Source organism: Medicago truncatula, chromosome 3 (assembly GCF_003473485.1).
Source record: "Medicago truncatula cultivar Jemalong A17 chromosome 3, MtrunA17r5.0-ANR, whole genome shotgun sequence".
Classification (NCBI taxonomy): Eukaryota; Viridiplantae; Streptophyta; class Magnoliopsida; order Fabales; family Fabaceae; genus Medicago; species Medicago truncatula.
Window position 1 is genome coordinate 23,997,591 of NC_053044.1, and position 18,898 is coordinate 24,016,488.

At 31.8% G+C, this 18,898-nt stretch overlaps 1 protein-coding gene across 6 annotated transcripts; it reads right to left on the bottom strand.

The window, feature by feature from the left end:
• Positions 1–2,801: 2,801 nt before the first annotated feature.
• Positions 2,802–8,612, bottom strand: LOC11428264 (uncharacterized). Of its 6 annotated transcripts, none has more exons than XM_024779693.2 (10): positions 8,074–8,612; positions 7,440–7,491; positions 7,163–7,241; positions 6,977–7,022; positions 6,790–6,888; positions 5,602–5,670; positions 5,211–5,523; positions 4,962–5,107; positions 3,826–4,867; positions 2,802–3,738 (listed from the first exon to the last, which is right to left on the bottom strand). In XM_024779693.2, the coding sequence occupies exons 1-10, from the start codon at positions 8,437–8,439 to the stop codon at positions 3,512–3,514; spliced, it is 2,439 nt and encodes an 812-aa protein (XP_024635461.1). In that variant the 5' UTR covers positions 8,440–8,612; the 3' UTR covers positions 2,802–3,511. The 6 variants fall into 6 exon arrangements, with proteins under 6 accessions (XP_024635461.1, XP_013459807.1, XP_013459810.1 ...); XM_013604353.3 differs by having other exon boundaries at positions 2,802–4,867; positions 5,211–5,331; positions 5,455–5,523; positions 8,074–8,605; XM_013604356.3 differs by having other exon boundaries at positions 2,802–4,867; positions 7,163–7,232; positions 8,074–8,606.
• Positions 8,613–18,898: the final 10,286 nt, after the last annotated feature.

Genomic DNA, 18,898 nt, shown 5'->3' on the forward strand with positions numbered 1-18,898 from the left:
AATATGAAATTTATGTGAAGAAGAAATGGAAAATATGATTGAAGATGGATTGAAGATGAAACAATGATGGATTGAAGGAAAAGATGATGGATTGAAGGAAGGAGACAATCTAGTTAGGTGTAGTTCAATTTGAACTAGATGAACCATGTAACTATTGAGGAAGTGAAAGAATGAAAAAAAATTGGCCTTTTGGTTATTTATAGAACTAGGTCATGGATTCAAATCGGGTTAATTTATGAACCTGGTAAAAAATTGACCTTATCAAAATATGAACAAAATCCATCAAAATCCTGCAATTTTGAACGAATTTCACGGTTTTGTGCAATTTTGATAGAATTTTGACTATTTTTAAGATTATATTTGAGTTGTTGAAGCTACGCAAAGTTGCAAAAACCTGAATTTTGGGACTTAAGTCGCGATTTTGAGAACCATGGTCAAAACTGACATGGCCTAAAGTATAAAATGTTGCAATAAATTATCACATTACATTTACATTAGGACCGTGCACTCATCTTAGTAAATAGGAGAATTAATAAGGAACATTTTTTGAATAATTATATGAAATAAAGTTGAATTTAGTAATCTTTACTTATGTTTGATATCATGAAGACCTTTGCTTATAAATATGTCCGGAGTAAGAACAATTTTTTCTACAAAAGTGACAAGCAATAAAGAACGGAAGGGATTAAAGAGTATCAAATATTGTGTCAAATAAAACTCCTGATTAAAATCCAATTTGAGTCTTATGACTTTCATCATGTATAAGTTTAGACCCGCAAATAATGGAAGAGTGTGTGAGTGTTGTAAATCTCGAGATACAAAGTTCATTTTTAATTTTTTATTTTATTTTTAAAAAGTCACAATTTTCGTTGCAAGTGGTCATCACTCTCTAAGCATAATTGAAAGGGACCAAACACTACATCTACATGAATATGTCATTATTGGTTCATATACTTCTTGTGAGGTTCCTCAACTCCACACTACCATGCCAGCTCAAATTGTTTCATGGCCACTACTCTTGTTTGTACGTGACAAGTTGTCAACAAAAACAAGACGTGTTTTGATTGTTGTCACACAGACAGTTTCTGCAAATCTTTGACCTATACAAATATTTTAATATTTTCCTATGTTACTTGTTTCCCACTAGTACATAATAAAATGTGTGTGTCTGTGTTCATACCTTATATATAAATATAATCAATCATCATGAATGCAAATTCAGCTAAACCACTTTGTTTTCTTTCTTGGTTCCTCAAAGGTGAAAAATCAATAATGGCTTTGTTTTTCTTTTGTTGCTTCTCTGAATCCTCAGAATCCAAAGACTTTGTATGTCATGGTGATGTTTGTATGCTAAGAGATCGGAAGAAGTACCAAGCCAAAAAGTCAAAGAGCAAGCAAAAGCAATAGCAAAAAGCCTATTTGAGGAATATGGATTTTGCCATTATCAAGATCCAATAAGCCATTCAATTGTTTAGGGTTACTCAAATTCTTTTGGAAAGAAAAAACTACATTTTGAGTTTTAACAAATTACGGTGTTATTATAATTTTGTTAAATTCATTGTGATTCTAAACATGCACTTAAAAAGGTGGATAAAGATTTTTATTTTTGTTTCACTTCTCTACCTGAATTCTCTTGTTTATGAAGGATATATAGCTGAGAAATAGATGTTAACTGATTCATACTTTGTACTTCGTTTCTATCATTATGTTTGTCTCTAGAAGTATTTGCTTAAACAATTTAATTAAATGTTTATTAAATAAGTTACTATCTAGAGTTTAATTAAGAACTTTTTGATTCCGTCACAAAAAAATTAAGAACTTGTTGATATACTATTCTGAAAATTAAATAATAGGATGAACAGAATAAAATTTTTATAATTATTACTACATAATAAAAATAAAATAAAAATTTACACATCAAATAATATAATTTCCATACCACGTCATCATGAAGAAAACCCATAATTAACTGTAGCATACTAGCTAGAGTAGAGACAAGAGATGACACATTATTACGTGAAGATACTATTAAAGTTCTCGCTGAAAATTTATTTACGGTTGACTTTTATACTCGTGTTTTTTTAGACTCATATGTGTTGGATTTGTGAATATGACACTCTGAATTATTACCATATAAGTTAGAGCAAAATTATGACATTAAAAAAATGAAGATCGAGATAAGAAAATTTGAAACTTATTGCATGTTTTGATTGACGTGAATTTGAGTTACTCACATTGTTGTTATTATGATATGATGATGAGTTAATAGACTAACTTCCGCTTTAAATTATAATGACTGGTGGCAGCATCCTTTAATTTGTATAAGTGTGATCTTGTATTCATTTGAGAAGCGTCTATCTTTGCACGCCTTGTGCGAGATGAACTGCTCTTGATGATTATATTATTTCATTTTGACTTGTTAAAAAAAATGATACGAAGATGATGATGGTATAGAAAAAATATTCCCTTTCAAAATAAAATAAAATAAATGCTTACGTAGTAAGAATCCAACCAATAACATCATACCCAGCAAGTTGATTTTATTAAAAATAAAATTAAAAAATAAATACCCAGCCAGTTGAGTATCTTCAATTTCGTGTCTCAAATCTCATTTTATGGATCTTATGATGTCACATAAGATTTAAGTAATTCATAATAAGTTTATTCCAACAATAGAGTCTAACATATTTTCTGTATGGCCTCCACGTCAGATACTTAAACACAAGAACCTGCATAAAATTACAAATTGATCTTTGTTCTTCGTGTTTGGAATAGGTTTGGAGAAACACAATAAAGTTAAATTAGCCAAAAGAAACAATTAGTAGCTTTCCATTAGTAACAACTAACTCACATGTACAAATTAATAACATAATTAAAGATGTCCTATTATCAATTATGATACAAATGTAGTAGTAGTAGTCCAAAGTACTAATCCTCAAATGAAGAAATATCTAGGCAAACTAATTTCATCAATTAGTATACAATACAAGAATTTGGATTTGGTGCGTTTATTGCGTCACTGATGCAGTTTTGCATCTCAACCGTTCGATCTCAAATTAACGGACGAGATTGTTTCAAGCTGATTTTGTTATTGGGTAATCTGAATCGTCCGATCTCAAATTGATGGCTGAGACCGTTTACAGCGTGCAACTGCGTGCTTATATTACAGCCGCCAGCCAGCAATCCAGATCCACAATATACAAGACATCGTTAATACTTTTGCCTGCTACCTACTGATCATAATCAATTGACATGCACTATCTTGAATTGACGGCATGTCATTGTGTTATTTTTAAACATATTCACCAATGTCTTCTGAACTTGCAAACTCATTTTGATCCAGGACCATCTTGTGCTAAATCCAATCCAGGCAAACTATTTGCTTTCTCACATTTATTCAAGCCTTTTAGGATCAAAACTCAGCATCCGATAACAGGATCTGCAAATTCCACCTGCAAATCCCACCAGTCCAATTCCTGTCAATAAATCCAAACCATGACACAATGACGCTTCATAGTTGCAAAGCTAGGTCTGGTTGCTGTGAGCTAGAAGATTTTGCAGGTGACCCTGGAGATTGACAATCAATATTCAAGTCAGGCGGAAGGGTTCCCTGTTTTTGCCTTGATTGGCTTCGAGGACTGAGACCTCTCCAAGGGGACTGCATTTGAAATGTAGGTCGGCCCGCGGTTGTTGATTGAGGGGATACCATAGGTTGGTTGGGGAACTGTGAAACGGCACCTGTGTGAATAGGTTGAGGTCTAGGTGAATGAAATGGAAGATTGTTCTTATTAGACTGTAAAGACATTCCACTAGACGGAAACTCACCCTGAATTCGTGAAATATGCTGATGGAACTCTCTCGTTGTATTGTGAAAAGAATCTGCAGAAATCTGATTTTTGGATGAACCAGTATTCTCAGGTCCTAGATTAAACCCTCCTGCCCCTGCAGACATCCATACCTGGGCAGCTGCCACAGAAGCATTGCCCGGGGTATCTCTTTGTCCAGATTGAGCTGATGGTTTGTCTGGCAGAGTATCAACTGGTGAATAATTAGAAGTCTGTGGCTTTTGAGCCTCTTCTGTGAACATTCTCATGGACTGAAGTGGTTCACTGAGACCCTGCTCCTGCCCACGGGAAACAAAAGGAGCTGTTCTGATTGTTTGGTTTGTTGTACTATCAGATGATGGACCAGTCAACCGTCTATTCAAGCTTGTATTCATGACTTTTCCGTCAGGCAATTCTCCGCTAACAACTTCATTAGTATCTGGCTGCTTGAAAGTTGTAGATGGCAAAGAATTCAAGTTCCTAGGTGCACTCTCTTTGGGATTAGACTCTGCTGTAGGAGTATTACTTCCAAACTTTGCAACCACACTGGAATTATTTTGATTACTGGAGGGTAAGGATTTCAGCTCCACTTTATTCAAGCTCTTGTTCTCAGAATTGCCAAAATTCCTAGATTGGGAATTCTGCTGATTGGGGATGTTGAGAGAAGCATTGAACTTCACTCCATTAAAACCAATAGAAGGATTTCCTTCGTATACAGTACCATTGGTAGGACAATCTGAAGAATGTTTTCCCTCAAGCTTCCGTCCATTTACAGGATGTTCAGTTTTGGGTTCCACACCCTTACCATTTTTGTCACCGTTCAACTTCATAATCAAACTAGTTTCTTTCTGGAGATTATTACCAAGCATAAATATCGGGGTTGGAATCGGTTCATACTCTCCAACCCATCCACGACCAAATTTACAGTCAGCAGGAAGTGCCTGTTGAATCCTGTTGGAAGCAATGTTCCAAACAACAGGTCCTAGAGATGCACTAAAACGAGCCAAACTCCTAGTATAGGAATATTCAGCATGGATGCCAACCTGTATCCAAAAAATACAATTATAATGCTTTAAAAATACGAGTAGCAGAAAGCTAATTATTCAAGAATTAGAATAGTATCCTATTGAAACATACAGTAACCAGCTGCCTCATTCCGCTCTCAAAGGTCATAAATGTTGAATCTGTTCTAATGATTGGTTGATTAGACATATTATATGATGCACGACGATTATCGTCAAGCACAAATGACTTCCTTCCCATCTTAGAGACCATATTCTTCCCTGGAACAATGGAAGAAAAACAAATCAGAATGGAATAACCACGTCCTAACATCAATATCTTACAGGAGAACTATATCATATCATGTTATCATCTTTGAGATACCTGACATAACATCTTCAGCTTTATCTTGATTTGCATCAATCATGAAAGCATTCCCTTCCACAGTACCATCAATGTTGCCAGGCCTCTCACAGCTACCACCTTGCATTGGATAGGAACTTGCCTGTACATCTCCATAGGATAAATCAAAGCCAAAAGATTCTTGTGAGGCACAACTCGGTGGCTTTTTCAATGACTTTTTAACCAAAGAATTAGACCGTGTTTTCTGTTCTGATTTTAACTCAACCTGTGTACGTTCGAATTTAATCCTTAACTTCTCAAACTTCTTCCGCCCAAGTTCTTGTATTGTTCGTGCCTGAAGCAAATATAGCAGTAAAAAAACGTGCCACATTTGTATTGTTCGTAGAACACAAAGAAGCATCGAGTTTCATACCTGTCTGTGGTATACAGTCTCCGGTGCATTGTATTTCATTGCATTTGAGCAAATTAAAAATATATCACTCTGCATTCAACAATTCCACTCACAAGTCAGTCTGATAATAGTGGAACCTTTTGTCTTGCAGTTTTTACGGGAGCAATTCATTCACAATTTAGAGACGGAAAAAAAACGATAAGGAAAGCAATATTCAGGAATTTTATGCAATAGTGGAATCAAGTAGAGATGCAAGTTGATTCTTAAATTTCTGGAATATCATGCATCACAGTTGCCATTGATCAATAAGCATTAATAAATTGTCAGTATGAAGAAAAGCCATACTAGTTAGAGAGAAAAATGCTGCATCAGTGCGTAATAAAAATCATTATAAATCATAGTGCTCAATGAAGCATAAACCGTGATATCAGGGAACTCTTCGACAGCTCAACTACAATTTTTATATAATATACAGTATAAGATTTTCATATGGTATAAAACAAAGATACTGCCACTGATTCATACGCAATCAATATTTAGAACACAGGATCCAGTAAAAACAATTATATAAAGCACTAAATCCCAAATGATCAATTCATAGTATACTCCTGTAGGCATTTGTTTTGGAAACCCTCAAAAGTACATGGACTACAATGTATCTGTTAGACACTGCTATGCTAAACAACATGTGCGAAATAAGGGAAGGGGCAGCAAAGGGAATAATTAGGTTGTTGTCACAGCCTCGCGTACATGGGAAGGAGGGTAGGAAGAAGGAAATGGTTAGAAGCAAGCAACAAGAGAGAAAGACATGACATTGCGAGAAAGGAAAGGAGACACCATGCAAGTATCATGGGCCGTAGGGTAGGGAGATCGTAGACCCTCAAAGTCTGCAAGGTATCTTCTTTTTCTAGTTTTTTATCAGTGATTGGGGATTATAACCATACCCTGTGATTGAATTCTGGTTCCTATCGGTAGCATGCCATTTTAAGTATGTGTTCATAAATCCTGACAAAACTATAAACATGGTATGATGCATCAACTAGTTAGATACTTAAATAGGTAGCACATTTTGTCTGCAGTAATTAAGGTAGAAAATAACACTCAATTCCAATTGTCTCCATAGAAGAATAAAATCAACATCCAAATCCATCGCAAAACAACCAATTTCAAGAAAAAATAAAATATGTACTCATTAACAGCTTTGTATACCTCAAGTTGCTCTAACGTAGGGTAAGCTCCATTCGCCAACTTCTTCCTCACCGTAGCAAAATCCATGGGATGCTCAATCACATCGTGATAATCAGGAAGCTGCATTCAAAACAGAAATTGAATTTCCAACTCAAGCGGCGCTTCAAAAAGCAAAATTACCAACTCACATTAAGAAAATTCCACACACCTCTTCAGGATCAACCGGCTCCGCAAAAACACCATACGTGTCCTTCCTGCCAATCATTCAAACCCATAACAGTACCGAGTCATCAGAAAACAAAACAGTACCCAAAAACACACACCACTATGCAATTATATTGGTAATCATAAACACGAAAACAAAAATTGCAAAATGGAAAACAAAAACACATACTTCTGAAGCTTGTCAAGGATCACTTCCAAAATCTTCCTATCAGGCAACGGAATCCCATTCGGATAATTGGCTGGAGTTCCTAACAGTAAAAAATAAATCAAATATAGTAAAGTTTCAGAAACACCCAAAAGGTAATAAAGAAACAGAATCTTAAAATTCAATACCCTTTTCAGTACACATCACTTTTTTCTTTTTCAATCAATTTTAAATAAAAAAGACAAATTTGCACCCTAAACAACAATAACAACAACTAGTACCCCATTAAAATCACACAAACCTGAAACAGAAACAAAGTGGAGCCCTTTTGAATCAACTTTTGTACCCTTTATCTGTCATCATTAGAAACAAACATTCACAAAAAATACTCAATTATTTACATTCAAAGCCCCAAAATTACACTTACATAAAAATTAAAAAACTGATACTGCCACAAACAAACATAGACTTCATTAAAGTACCAAAAATATATATAGACTCCATTGATGTTAATCACGAACTTTGAAACTCTAACACAAACACAAACTTGAAAAAGACGAATCAATCAAATGTAATCACATGTATCGGTGCCATATCAGTGTCGGACACGCCTTTTATCGAAGATCGTAAATAGCACAAAAATTAAGTCTCTTCAAATTCCGCTACACAACAATGTTACTCACTTGTTATAGCCGCTATTTAACAACACAGATAGATTAAGATACAGACAGTGTCCTAGAAATTTTATTTTATTCTAAAAATAAATAAATAATAAATAACTTTGTCTCTCTATCAATATATAGAGAGAGAAAGAGATCAGATTCTGTTGAAGATAGTTTGACAGTTAAGTTTGTTAGTTATACTTTCTCTCTCCTAAATTTTCAACAGAAATCTAGAGAGAGAAAACAGAAACACTATAAATTAAGCACTATTACCGCACTATCTTCTTCAACTTTTTCTTCTACATCTTCATTTTCTTCTCCACCTTCAATTTCACCAATCTCTTCTTCATCTTCTTCCATTGGCGCGTGATCTTCATTCTCTTCCAATTCTTCTTCTCGTTCCTCCTGCTGCAGCTTCGCCATCAATTTCAATTTCTTCTTCTCGCGCTTCCTCTCATCTTCTTCGTCATCATCAACATAATCACCGTCGTATTCGATTATATTATACCTCACGTTCTTGCGGCGGAGACTCCGCCGTGAATCAGATTCCGTTGCGGCGGCGGCCTGAGATTCGGCGACGCGGCGAGCTAGATCCGCCTTTGATGGCCTTCCTTTCTTCCTCTTAGCGACTTGAACCATTGTTTCTCTCTCTAGAATCCAACTACTTTCTCTCACTAGAAAACTAGAAAGAGAATGGGTTTGGTTTTGTTTTGTTCTTTTTTTCTCTCTCTAGAAAGTGTAGTGTTTTTTTTTTCTCTCTCTTGGTTTCGTTTTGTATTTGGTGTGGTTGAGGTTCGGATGTTTGGGATAGGTTCGGGGTTCTTCCGAAGCTGAGGTTTGGGGCTAGTGGGGGAAAACCTAACAATAATGATGATTGCTGTTAGTAGAAGTAGTTGCACTCGCGTAAGTAACCCCACGTTGTTCACTGTTTTACTTTCGTACTCGGTTCCACTTTTAAAAATGTTAAATTTGATTTTGAAAATGTCAAAATTGATTATTATACTATAATGAGAAAGGTTTGTGCCTTAAATAATTCAAATATAAAAATGAGGTGGATTATAGGATGAGGGCTCTATCAAATCCCTCACCGGCAGACCACTATAAACAACAATTAAGATCATTAGATTAATCAAGTCCACATATTCTATTCTACACTACATATACTAGACTAGCTTGGAAACCCGTGCCAAGCATGGGCTAGAATTCCGACTATTATTATTATTTTTATATAAAATCTAATTAAACGACAATTTCATTATTTTATACACAATATATTAATAAAATGCATCGTTATCGTATTTTCAATTGCATATTATATACAAATATCAACGTGTATATAGTTATTTGGATTTTTGCATCGTTAAACAAGAATGATTTAACAGATGTAACGTCGAAATGTTAGTATTTAATGCCGGAATATTTTACACGGATGACTAAAATTAATAACGGAGACATGAGTCTTGTTTTTTTTTTTTTTGGTTGTTCTGCATATAACTGGGGGTATTAGAGTCTCGAGACCTACAACTGCATATACAATTAATTGTCCCTACCCAATAAATTGTCTCTATCAGATGCCCTTATATCTAGTTTCTTTCAAATTTCATGATTTCTGTAGCGGATACCCTTATATATATAAAATTAATATTGTGCATACACTTGATTTATCTTAACATCCAACACGAATTTGTAATTATTCAATCGCGTAACAAATAAGTATAACAAACAACGACAAATACACCAACTATCTATCACATTTTTTAACTAAGCATATTATAAAATAACTCATCAACAAAAACAAAAAAAACAAAAAAAAAAAAAAAAAAAAAAAAAACCTTGAAAAAGGGACTACAAAATTGTCATGTGCATGCACATAGACATAGGCGCTCCAAAGAACAAAGAAAAAAAAAGACGGATATATAGCTGATTGTATAAAAAAAATGAAGCAGAACAATAGAAAGATTAGAAGGATCACTAAAAGAGTACGACTTACATTAGAAAAAATGAGAAAGATCAGAAGGATACTAACATTATAAATAAAATTAAATTGAATATGAGAATATTGGAGTTGCTCTATCAGATAATAGAAAAACTGAAGTCTCAGTAGATAAACACCTTAATTTATCAGACATTGTTAATTTCGCAGCCGAAGAGAAGGCATTGCACCTATTGCAATTGGTCAATTATATTTCAATGCCATAGAAATGTCATTAACGTCAGCTTGTGTACATCTGAATGATATCATATCACCTGAAACACTAAACCAGCACCTGAAGGTACATGAGACCAAAAATATTGTGAAAAGGGATAAAAAAATATTACTCCATGTAATATATTAGTCTCTATAACAAATCAATCACTCAACCTGTTCTTTGGACAACAATAAATGTCATTGAATTTTATACAATGAAATAAGAAGTGTGATCTCAATTGTTAGTTGCTGAATTGTAGTTTATCTACATCACCAATCAATTACTCTTTCTTTACGCAACTATTATAATGGTTGCAAGTAGCAATAACCAATTCACATCCAAATAATATATATATATATATATATATATATATATATATATATATATTACAACCAAGTTTGAAAGAGAGAAAAAAAAAACTCATACCCACGAACGACCGGTTAAACGTTCCGAAAAATATCACGGTACACAACATTAGTGGTCTCAGTACACACGCGATTTTCTTCATCCAGTATAAGCATTTTCAATCCCATTTTGAAAGTGATTCTCGACACAGCGACATACAACTGTCCATGAGTAAAAACCGGTTTGGAAAGATAGATTTCAAGACTGACCCTGACTTTTATTTATTGTCATTGCAAAACACAAAACAACGGGAAGTGTCTCGTAGTTAATTTGAAAGGAAGTTTAGGATCACTTGGAAATAAGTTCATTCTTGGAATAATTACTTTTTCACCATCATTTTTTTTTTGTAATAACAGTTGCACCGATAAAGTTCTTCCAAAGATTGTCTACAATCAACCTAGTCCAATTGCACAATCCAGTTTCTTGATCAATGTTCCTCATCAACATAACTGGACATCCAACTTTAAATCTCAACTTGTGGTTTGAAATATCGGAAAACTTGATATTGTTTAAGAATTTGTGGGTAAACCATTCACTTTGTATCTCACTATTCTCGTCTGATTCGCAAACCAAATCAAAATTGATATACTCCTTTTCGTCTCATGGAACCAATGATAGGAGGAATTTGTTTAAGTGCTCAACTGCGTTCAGTGTGGGAGCAAGTATCCCCCTCTCTTGAAAAAAAAAATCTGAGATCTTCATGTTTTTCAAAAAATTCGGATATACAAAATCAACCCGAGAACGCAACGGATCAGAGGAATCTTTTATCAGCAACTCATCAGGAATGAGTACGTTAATTTCTCCACTCTCGTTAGCGGATCGTATTCCATCTCCAATTGAAAGCATCAAATCAACAAACTTTCTTATCTCATCTTGCTCGGCACGAACAGTTGAAGCACGTAAAGACATATTTGTTGTAATTGTGCGAACCTTACAGTGACACCACAACTTTGATGAGTTGATGGATGAAGCAAGTACGTCTTGTCTGCATCCTTTTCTTATCATTGGCAAAATTTGTCTGAAATCACCGCCTGAAACCACAGAAACACCCCCAAAAGGTTTGTCTGTAATATCGACACAATCATAAGACATTATATCGCTCATGGTTCGGTCAAATGCCTCAAAACAATAACGATGGATTATTGGTGCCTCATCCCATATTATTAATTTTGAACATAACAGTTTTGTCGCTCTCTTTATCGAATCCATAATTTGACGCTTTGTACCTCATTATTCTCATCAGTTTGCAAACCGAATCATAACTAATATATTCCTTTTCGTCTCCTGGAACCAATGATAGAATGAATCCGTTTACGTGCTCAACTGCGTCCATTGTGGTATAAAGTATCCCCTGCTCTTGGAAAAAATCCAAGATCTTTATGTTTTGCAAAAAATCCGGATATACAAAAAAAAATTCAAGGGGCTGAAAAAAAATCTTAATATTTATGGAGAACATTTACATAATTAACCATTTTTTATTGTAAAACTTTGTTTTTGGATGTCATTCGCTTTCCTTTTTATTTTTTGTATTCAAACTCTATTTTTTCAAACTCCTTCGCATATGATCTATGATGGGGTGTGACAATGGAAAATGTACTGTGTCATGATAAATTTACAAAATACATGTTTATTAGAGATTTTAAAATGATACAACGTTTTTTTAAATAAGTCTATTTATTTTGTAATAATTACCCAAAAATCTTCAACTTCTTCAACAAAACCACATAATTACCGATAAATTCAATCTATTTTTTACTCTCTCGGACAAAACACACACACAACATATTTTTCACCTTAATGTTTCTCCCATGTTCAATTTTCTTCTTCTTCATATTTGTTTTATTTTTCTATCTAGTTTCCTTTCTCTATTCTCATGGATGAAAGGAATATAAACATCCCTTCATGAAATCACCATCAATCAACTTTTTTGAACATGTTGTACCTACTTTTGACCTTATTTAACTACGTTACATAATTATGGACGCAGATAGTCACATTATTCATTAGGATATGTTAATGTGTCAAATGTGAGTTAACATTATACACTGGATGGAAGAGTAGATTTTGAACAACATATAAGTGAGATGACCGAAATACATAATGTCTTGAGGTTTTATGTAAATATGTGGTGTCAATCTCACTTGTATGGTTGTTACTGACGTAATACGATCATCCAACCCGGTGAAGACTCACCCGAAAATCCCAACATTATGATAATTTATTTTGTTAGTTTTCAGTTGTCAATTGTTTATTTTTTTATTTTAAACTTTAGTTATTGGATGTCATTCTCTTTCATGCTATATTTTTTTTGTTATTCAACCTCAACTACTTCAAACTCCTTCACTTTTATTCTTTGGTGAAATTTGACAATGGAAAAAAAAACATATGTGTGTTGTTGATTTGACAAAATAAATACTTATTAGAAATTTTAAAATAACGTGGCGTTTGTTTAGTTAGTCTACTATTTTGGTTAAATATTTACTAAAAAATATTCAACTCCTAAATCGAACCAGTAAAATTATCGAGAATTCAGCCTATTCTTTATATGTTCCCATAAAAGCACACACTCCTTTTTTTCCTTATCATTTATCTCATGTTCCAATTAATTTTTTATTTTCTTTCCATTTCTAATTTAATTCGTAACTTCTCATGAAAGAAAGGAACATAAACCTCCATCCGTTAAATCACCACAACTCACCATTTTTACCATGATATATCTTCATCTAATTTTATTTGGCTTTGTTACCAAATCACAGATGTGAAGAGTCTCACACTTAAAGGGAGAGATGCTAAAATGTCTTATATGAGTTAAATTTTCAAATTGGATGCTATATTGAAAAACATATAAGTGACATGACCCATAAATCCAATGCCTTTAGGATTTGGATGAAGATGTGATGTTAATTTCACTTGAGTAGTTGCTCTTAGCGTAATGTGATTATCCAACCCAGTTTACACTCCCGCGAAAGTCCTAACATTATGATGAACTGTTTTCTTCTATTTTGGATTTCATTTGCGTAATTATTTATTTGTCATGAAAGAAAGGGATAAAAACTCTTTGTATAAAGCCACCATCAACCCACCTTTTTTAGCATGTTGTGCATCCGTCTAAATTTATTTTATTATGTCTCTATATCCTAGTCGCAAAGAGTCTCAAACTTAATGTTGAAATGTCAATGTGTCAAGTGTGTGTTAAAATTCTATATTGGATGCTAAAGTAGATATTACATATAAGTTAGATGACCAATATACTTGATGATTTAAGGTTTTGGTTCATTTTGTGGTGTAATTTTTTCAACTCCTTCAAAAAATCCACAAAATTACCAACAACCTTTGGATAATATGTTTGACCGAGCAATCCCAATTAGCATGAACAATTAAATCAACAAACTCTTTTAGTAAAAAAATCAAGATGAGAGATGGTTTGGGTATTAGGGATATTTCATTTGTCATTATTAATTTGAAATAAAAATTCATTTTCTTGTTCAATGCGATTTTCCAACTTAAGGGTTTAATCTAGTAGTAGAAGGACAAACTTTGAATTTCGAGATTTTGAGTTTCGAACTCAGCTAGTAACGTTGGAGATAAGTAAACATAAATATATTTGTGAGTGCTCTTTTATCTCTAAGACTATCCACAATGGTGAGTGTTTCACCTATTTAACACAATAATTAATAAGCACCCCATTATGGAGCAAATAAATAAGGTGCATGTAGAGAAGGGTGGCTATAGAAGCACCCTATCTCTATTCACTTTTGTGAGGGACCCCTAAATAAATTGTATAATTTTTTTTTTTTTGAAAATTCGTAAAATTGAAATTTACAAAATCAGTGAGTTATTGCTAAAATTTAATTTTTAATATCATTCAAATCTCCTTTTAAATTGTGTTTGTTACTATTATTTCTTTAAAAAAAGTTCCTTTAGAATATGTCAGAGAGAATTTAGGCCTTAGGGTGTGTTTATTTCAAGGTTTGTAATATGATTCCTAGGAACGTGAGATTAGAAATATGCAACATTCCCACGTTTGTTTCAAGTTTTAAAAATTTGTTCCCATGAATATTATATTATGAGGAATGTTATTTACACATGTTTTCTTCTATTGTTATTTTCATGCTTAAAGGATGGGAATCTAAAATTCACATGGTAATAAAACTCAATTTGCCATAAATTCTCACCACCATTAACCTTTATTTCCATTTTTATTTTTTTAATTAATTAATTTCTAAAATATTTTAGGAAACCTAAATTTTTACCAAGCATGAGTAGGTAAGTCGTTTCAAGGAATGTAATATCTTGCCTTGAAACAAACACACCATTAATTTTTCATAAAATAAATTGAGGCTTTTCAAAGACTACTATCATAATCTACAATTTACAATTTAAAAAAAAAAAATGTCATTTTTATTATAAAAAATTTAGGTGAGTTAGACTATGGAGGACACATCAAGATCAAGATATGTTTCATGACTCAATGAGCACTTACAAAGTTACTCCCTATTAAAGATATCGTCACACTAATAGTGGGGTTTGAATCCACGCCCTTGAGGTTGAGTCAACTCGTTATTAGCCGAGCCAACCTTGATTAGGAATGTTATTATTAGTATTAATAGCAAAAATAGTGATTCAAAACATGATATCATATAATGATATCATTTAAATAACTTTTTTTTTTTTCATCTGACTCAATAAATGAGACATTTAATAGAAACATTTTAATTTAAATGGCCATATTAATGACTCTTAATTTATTTTATCATGATTATACTTAATAACATAAAAAAAATCACAAAAAAGGAAAATATTAAATTATTCAAATTGAAGTATTCGAAATTTAATGATATTTTATTTTTGAAAATTTACCAATAGTTTTTTTAAGTACATGAAATATTCCTTTTTAAAAATTGGATGTGAAACAATGATAAAAAACTTAAAATATTTTTGTTTTTAGTTTATTTAAAAAAATAAAATATTCAATAGTTTTTTCTAAGTAACCTCGATTATTTAAATTTTGACAGTACATCATTTTTTATTTGCAATATAATTAAAAAAAAAAATTATTTCGTTTAATTTAAGGCTACAATTAAGGATCTTATTTAAAGAACTTTTTTTTTGTCTGATCTATTAAACGACAAAGTCTAATATTTATAGAATTAACCTCAATTCAAATGACACATAAAATTAATTATTTTAAATTATATAAATATAAAATTTCAAAATTTAATGACAAATATTTTTTTTAAAATTTGTCGAAAACTTTTTTGTAAATTAAATATTCTCTTAAAAGAATTAAATATAAAACATTAATAGTAATGGTTAAAAGATTCAAATAATTCAGTTTTTTTATACGGATAGAAACATGAACTATTAGAATTTTAAATGTCATCGATTTATTTGTTATAATATACTTCATTATTTGTTTGATTCCATATTTTTTTGGTTTCATTGTTTCCTTTAATTAGGGGTTAAAATTAACACTATCATTTTTTTCTTTTTCCGTCTGATCCATCAATCAAGACATTTTCATTCTAAATAATTACATGAATCATTTTAATTTATATGACATTAATTACTCTTAAATTGCTTTATCATTATTATCCTTAATAAAAAAAAACTAATATTTGAGAGTTATATTAATTATTAATTATACAAATACTTGAAACTTTCGTGTTAGTATAATTCATTTTGCCTTGTTAAAAATACCAAATACATGAAATTTAGAAAGACAAAAAAAAAAAAAGACATGACATTGAGACAAAAGATTAATTTTTTTTTTTTTTATTGAAATGGTGCATGAAATTGCTTGCAAATGGAAGCTATTTTTGGAATTGATTGAAGCTTTTGATACATTCATTCTATTGAAGAAACTATGATAAGTGAAAAACAGTCATAGTAAAACAGGACGATGTTAATATGTCTTCTTATTAGAAAAGGTTTGTCCAACTTAGATGATGTGAACCAATTGTATGCAACCTTTACGGTGATGTTTAACATGTCCGAAGATGTGTTTAAAAGCATCAATTAAGATTCATCAAATAAGATTTCATGTGTAATATACCCATTGTGCAAGACAAATATTCATAAAATAAATATAGATAAAGGCTAAATCAATTTATTGAGATTAGCTTTTCGACATATCTATTCATTAAAAATTAACCTAAGGTATTTAAACTCTAACATATTGATCCTATATCAAATACAAAACATTGCCTTGACTAAAAATTATATTGTTGATGTTGAACATCGTGAAGTCGTAGAACGTAGACACATGCTCTCCAATGAAACCCTGAGAAAGTAGCATTAACAATAAACAATTAGATACAAATAAAAAAGAAAATCAACCTCATAATCTACAACCAAGTGATTAATCTTATATGCTTTTAAAACACATAAAATACTTGTTTTTACAAAAAAAAATTATGGGGGGAAGAGACACATGAAAATAATGAAAACAAAGTGTTAAAATCATTGCATAAAATACTTGTTAACATCATATCTTCATTCAAATCCTAAAGGCATTGGTCATATTACTGGACATTATGATGAACTGTTTTGTTTGTTTTTAGAAGTCATTTGTTCAATTTTTATATTAAATTTAAGTTTTGGATACTGTTTGCTTTTCTGCAATATTTTTTTATTCAATCTCTAATATTTCAATTTCCTTCACCTTCGGTATTCAGCGGGATTTAACCTTAGAAAAACTCTGATGTCTTATATACTGAGTTTACAAAATACGTGTTTATTGTACGTTTTTAAATGTTTTGGAGAGTATATTTTGGTAAATCAATTACCCAAATATATCTAGCTCGTTCAACAAATGCACAAAATTACCAGCAACTCGCATGATTCCTGATGGACAAAACAAACTTTTGTTTTTACCAGTATCATTTCCCTTAATCTCATTTTTTTTTTATATTCTTTCCTTTTCTAATTTACTTCTCACTTCTCATCAAAGAAAAAAAATATTAACTTCCCTCCATTAAATTATCACCAACCCTTTTTTGTGACCATATTATGCCTCTGTTTGACCTTATTTAGCTATGTCACATAATTACGGATGTCGACAGTCACACACTTGAGAGGGGGGGGGGGGGGGGGAGGGGGGGGGGGGGAGGGGGGGGGGGGGCGAGAGAGAGAGAGAGAGAGAGATTTCATTCATTTTTAGATGTAAGGCGAGAGACAATAACCATGTGTAAAGACATGATTCGAAGGATAAATATCTACATAGACATTTATATGACTTCTATTTATGGTTATTGCAAAATAAAATGTTAATCAAAATTGCATACCATATGATTTAAATGTTATATTAAGATCATTTGGCACCATATTCATCCTAGAAACAACTAATGACGTTAACACCTAGCATTTTATTCATCATATCATTCATTACAACCTCCTTAAGAAAGGAGAAAATACTACTAAATTTAATAGGCCGACAAACAATGCATGCTAAACTGCTTGAATGAACACTTTTGCTTATAATTAGAGATAGATGGTAGTTGTTTAAAAATTGTTTTGATATAAATCAGAAAACTAAATTGTAGTAGCGAGTAATGATCTTTTGGAAGTAATAGTGATAAAAAAATTAAAACAAAATTGAAATTAACTAATATACCAATCATAACATAACATCGAGTACTACATTTGAAAATGGCCATATGAAAGAACCCATACTTATTATTAATTTTTTTGTGATAAAAATTATGTAAAGGTGTCCCATGCATATAATGAGACACTTATGAAAAAAAAAACTCTCAAACCTTAATCGTAAATAAAAGTATATTATAGAAAATTGATATTTTGGTCCAAAATTAGAATGAAACACATCTTTTCACTTTTACCTACTTTTTCTAATAAATTTACCTAAAATGATGCATTTTTGTAGGGTTTGAATGAAATAAATAAATTTAAACAAAACTTGTTTTTAAAGTTCATGACAACATATATATTTTTTATTTACTTGGAGTTGCAAGGATCTTTGCTAGAGTCTCTATGTGTTTGTGTTTATGCAATCGTTGGTTTTATTAATATATCATTTTTTTTTCTCTGTTTCGGTGATATCTCATGATCAGATAGAGGCATATCAATATTGCTTAGGTAGGTTTGACAAAGAAAGATGTCATGTGTACTATAATAATTGTGTTTCAATTTTTTTTTAAACAATGGAATATGCTTTTAGTGTGATGAAAATATTATTTGTCAGTAATTTTTCAGCTCAACTGACAATGTCGATATATAAGATGTATGTCACTAAAAGGAAAATGGAAAAAATACATATCAATTAAAATGAAAAATATAACGACCAGATTTTTTTTGTTACAATATTAACTACCTTTTTAAATGCATACATAATTATAACAACACAAAAATTAATAGAAACTAATGTGCCTATAATGATTTTTTTAAGAGGATGTGTAAAATGTTTTTTCAAGGGAGGCGTAAAATATTTTGTTAGCAACATTTTAATGTTTCCGAATATGAATATTTTATATGCTGTGTTGATA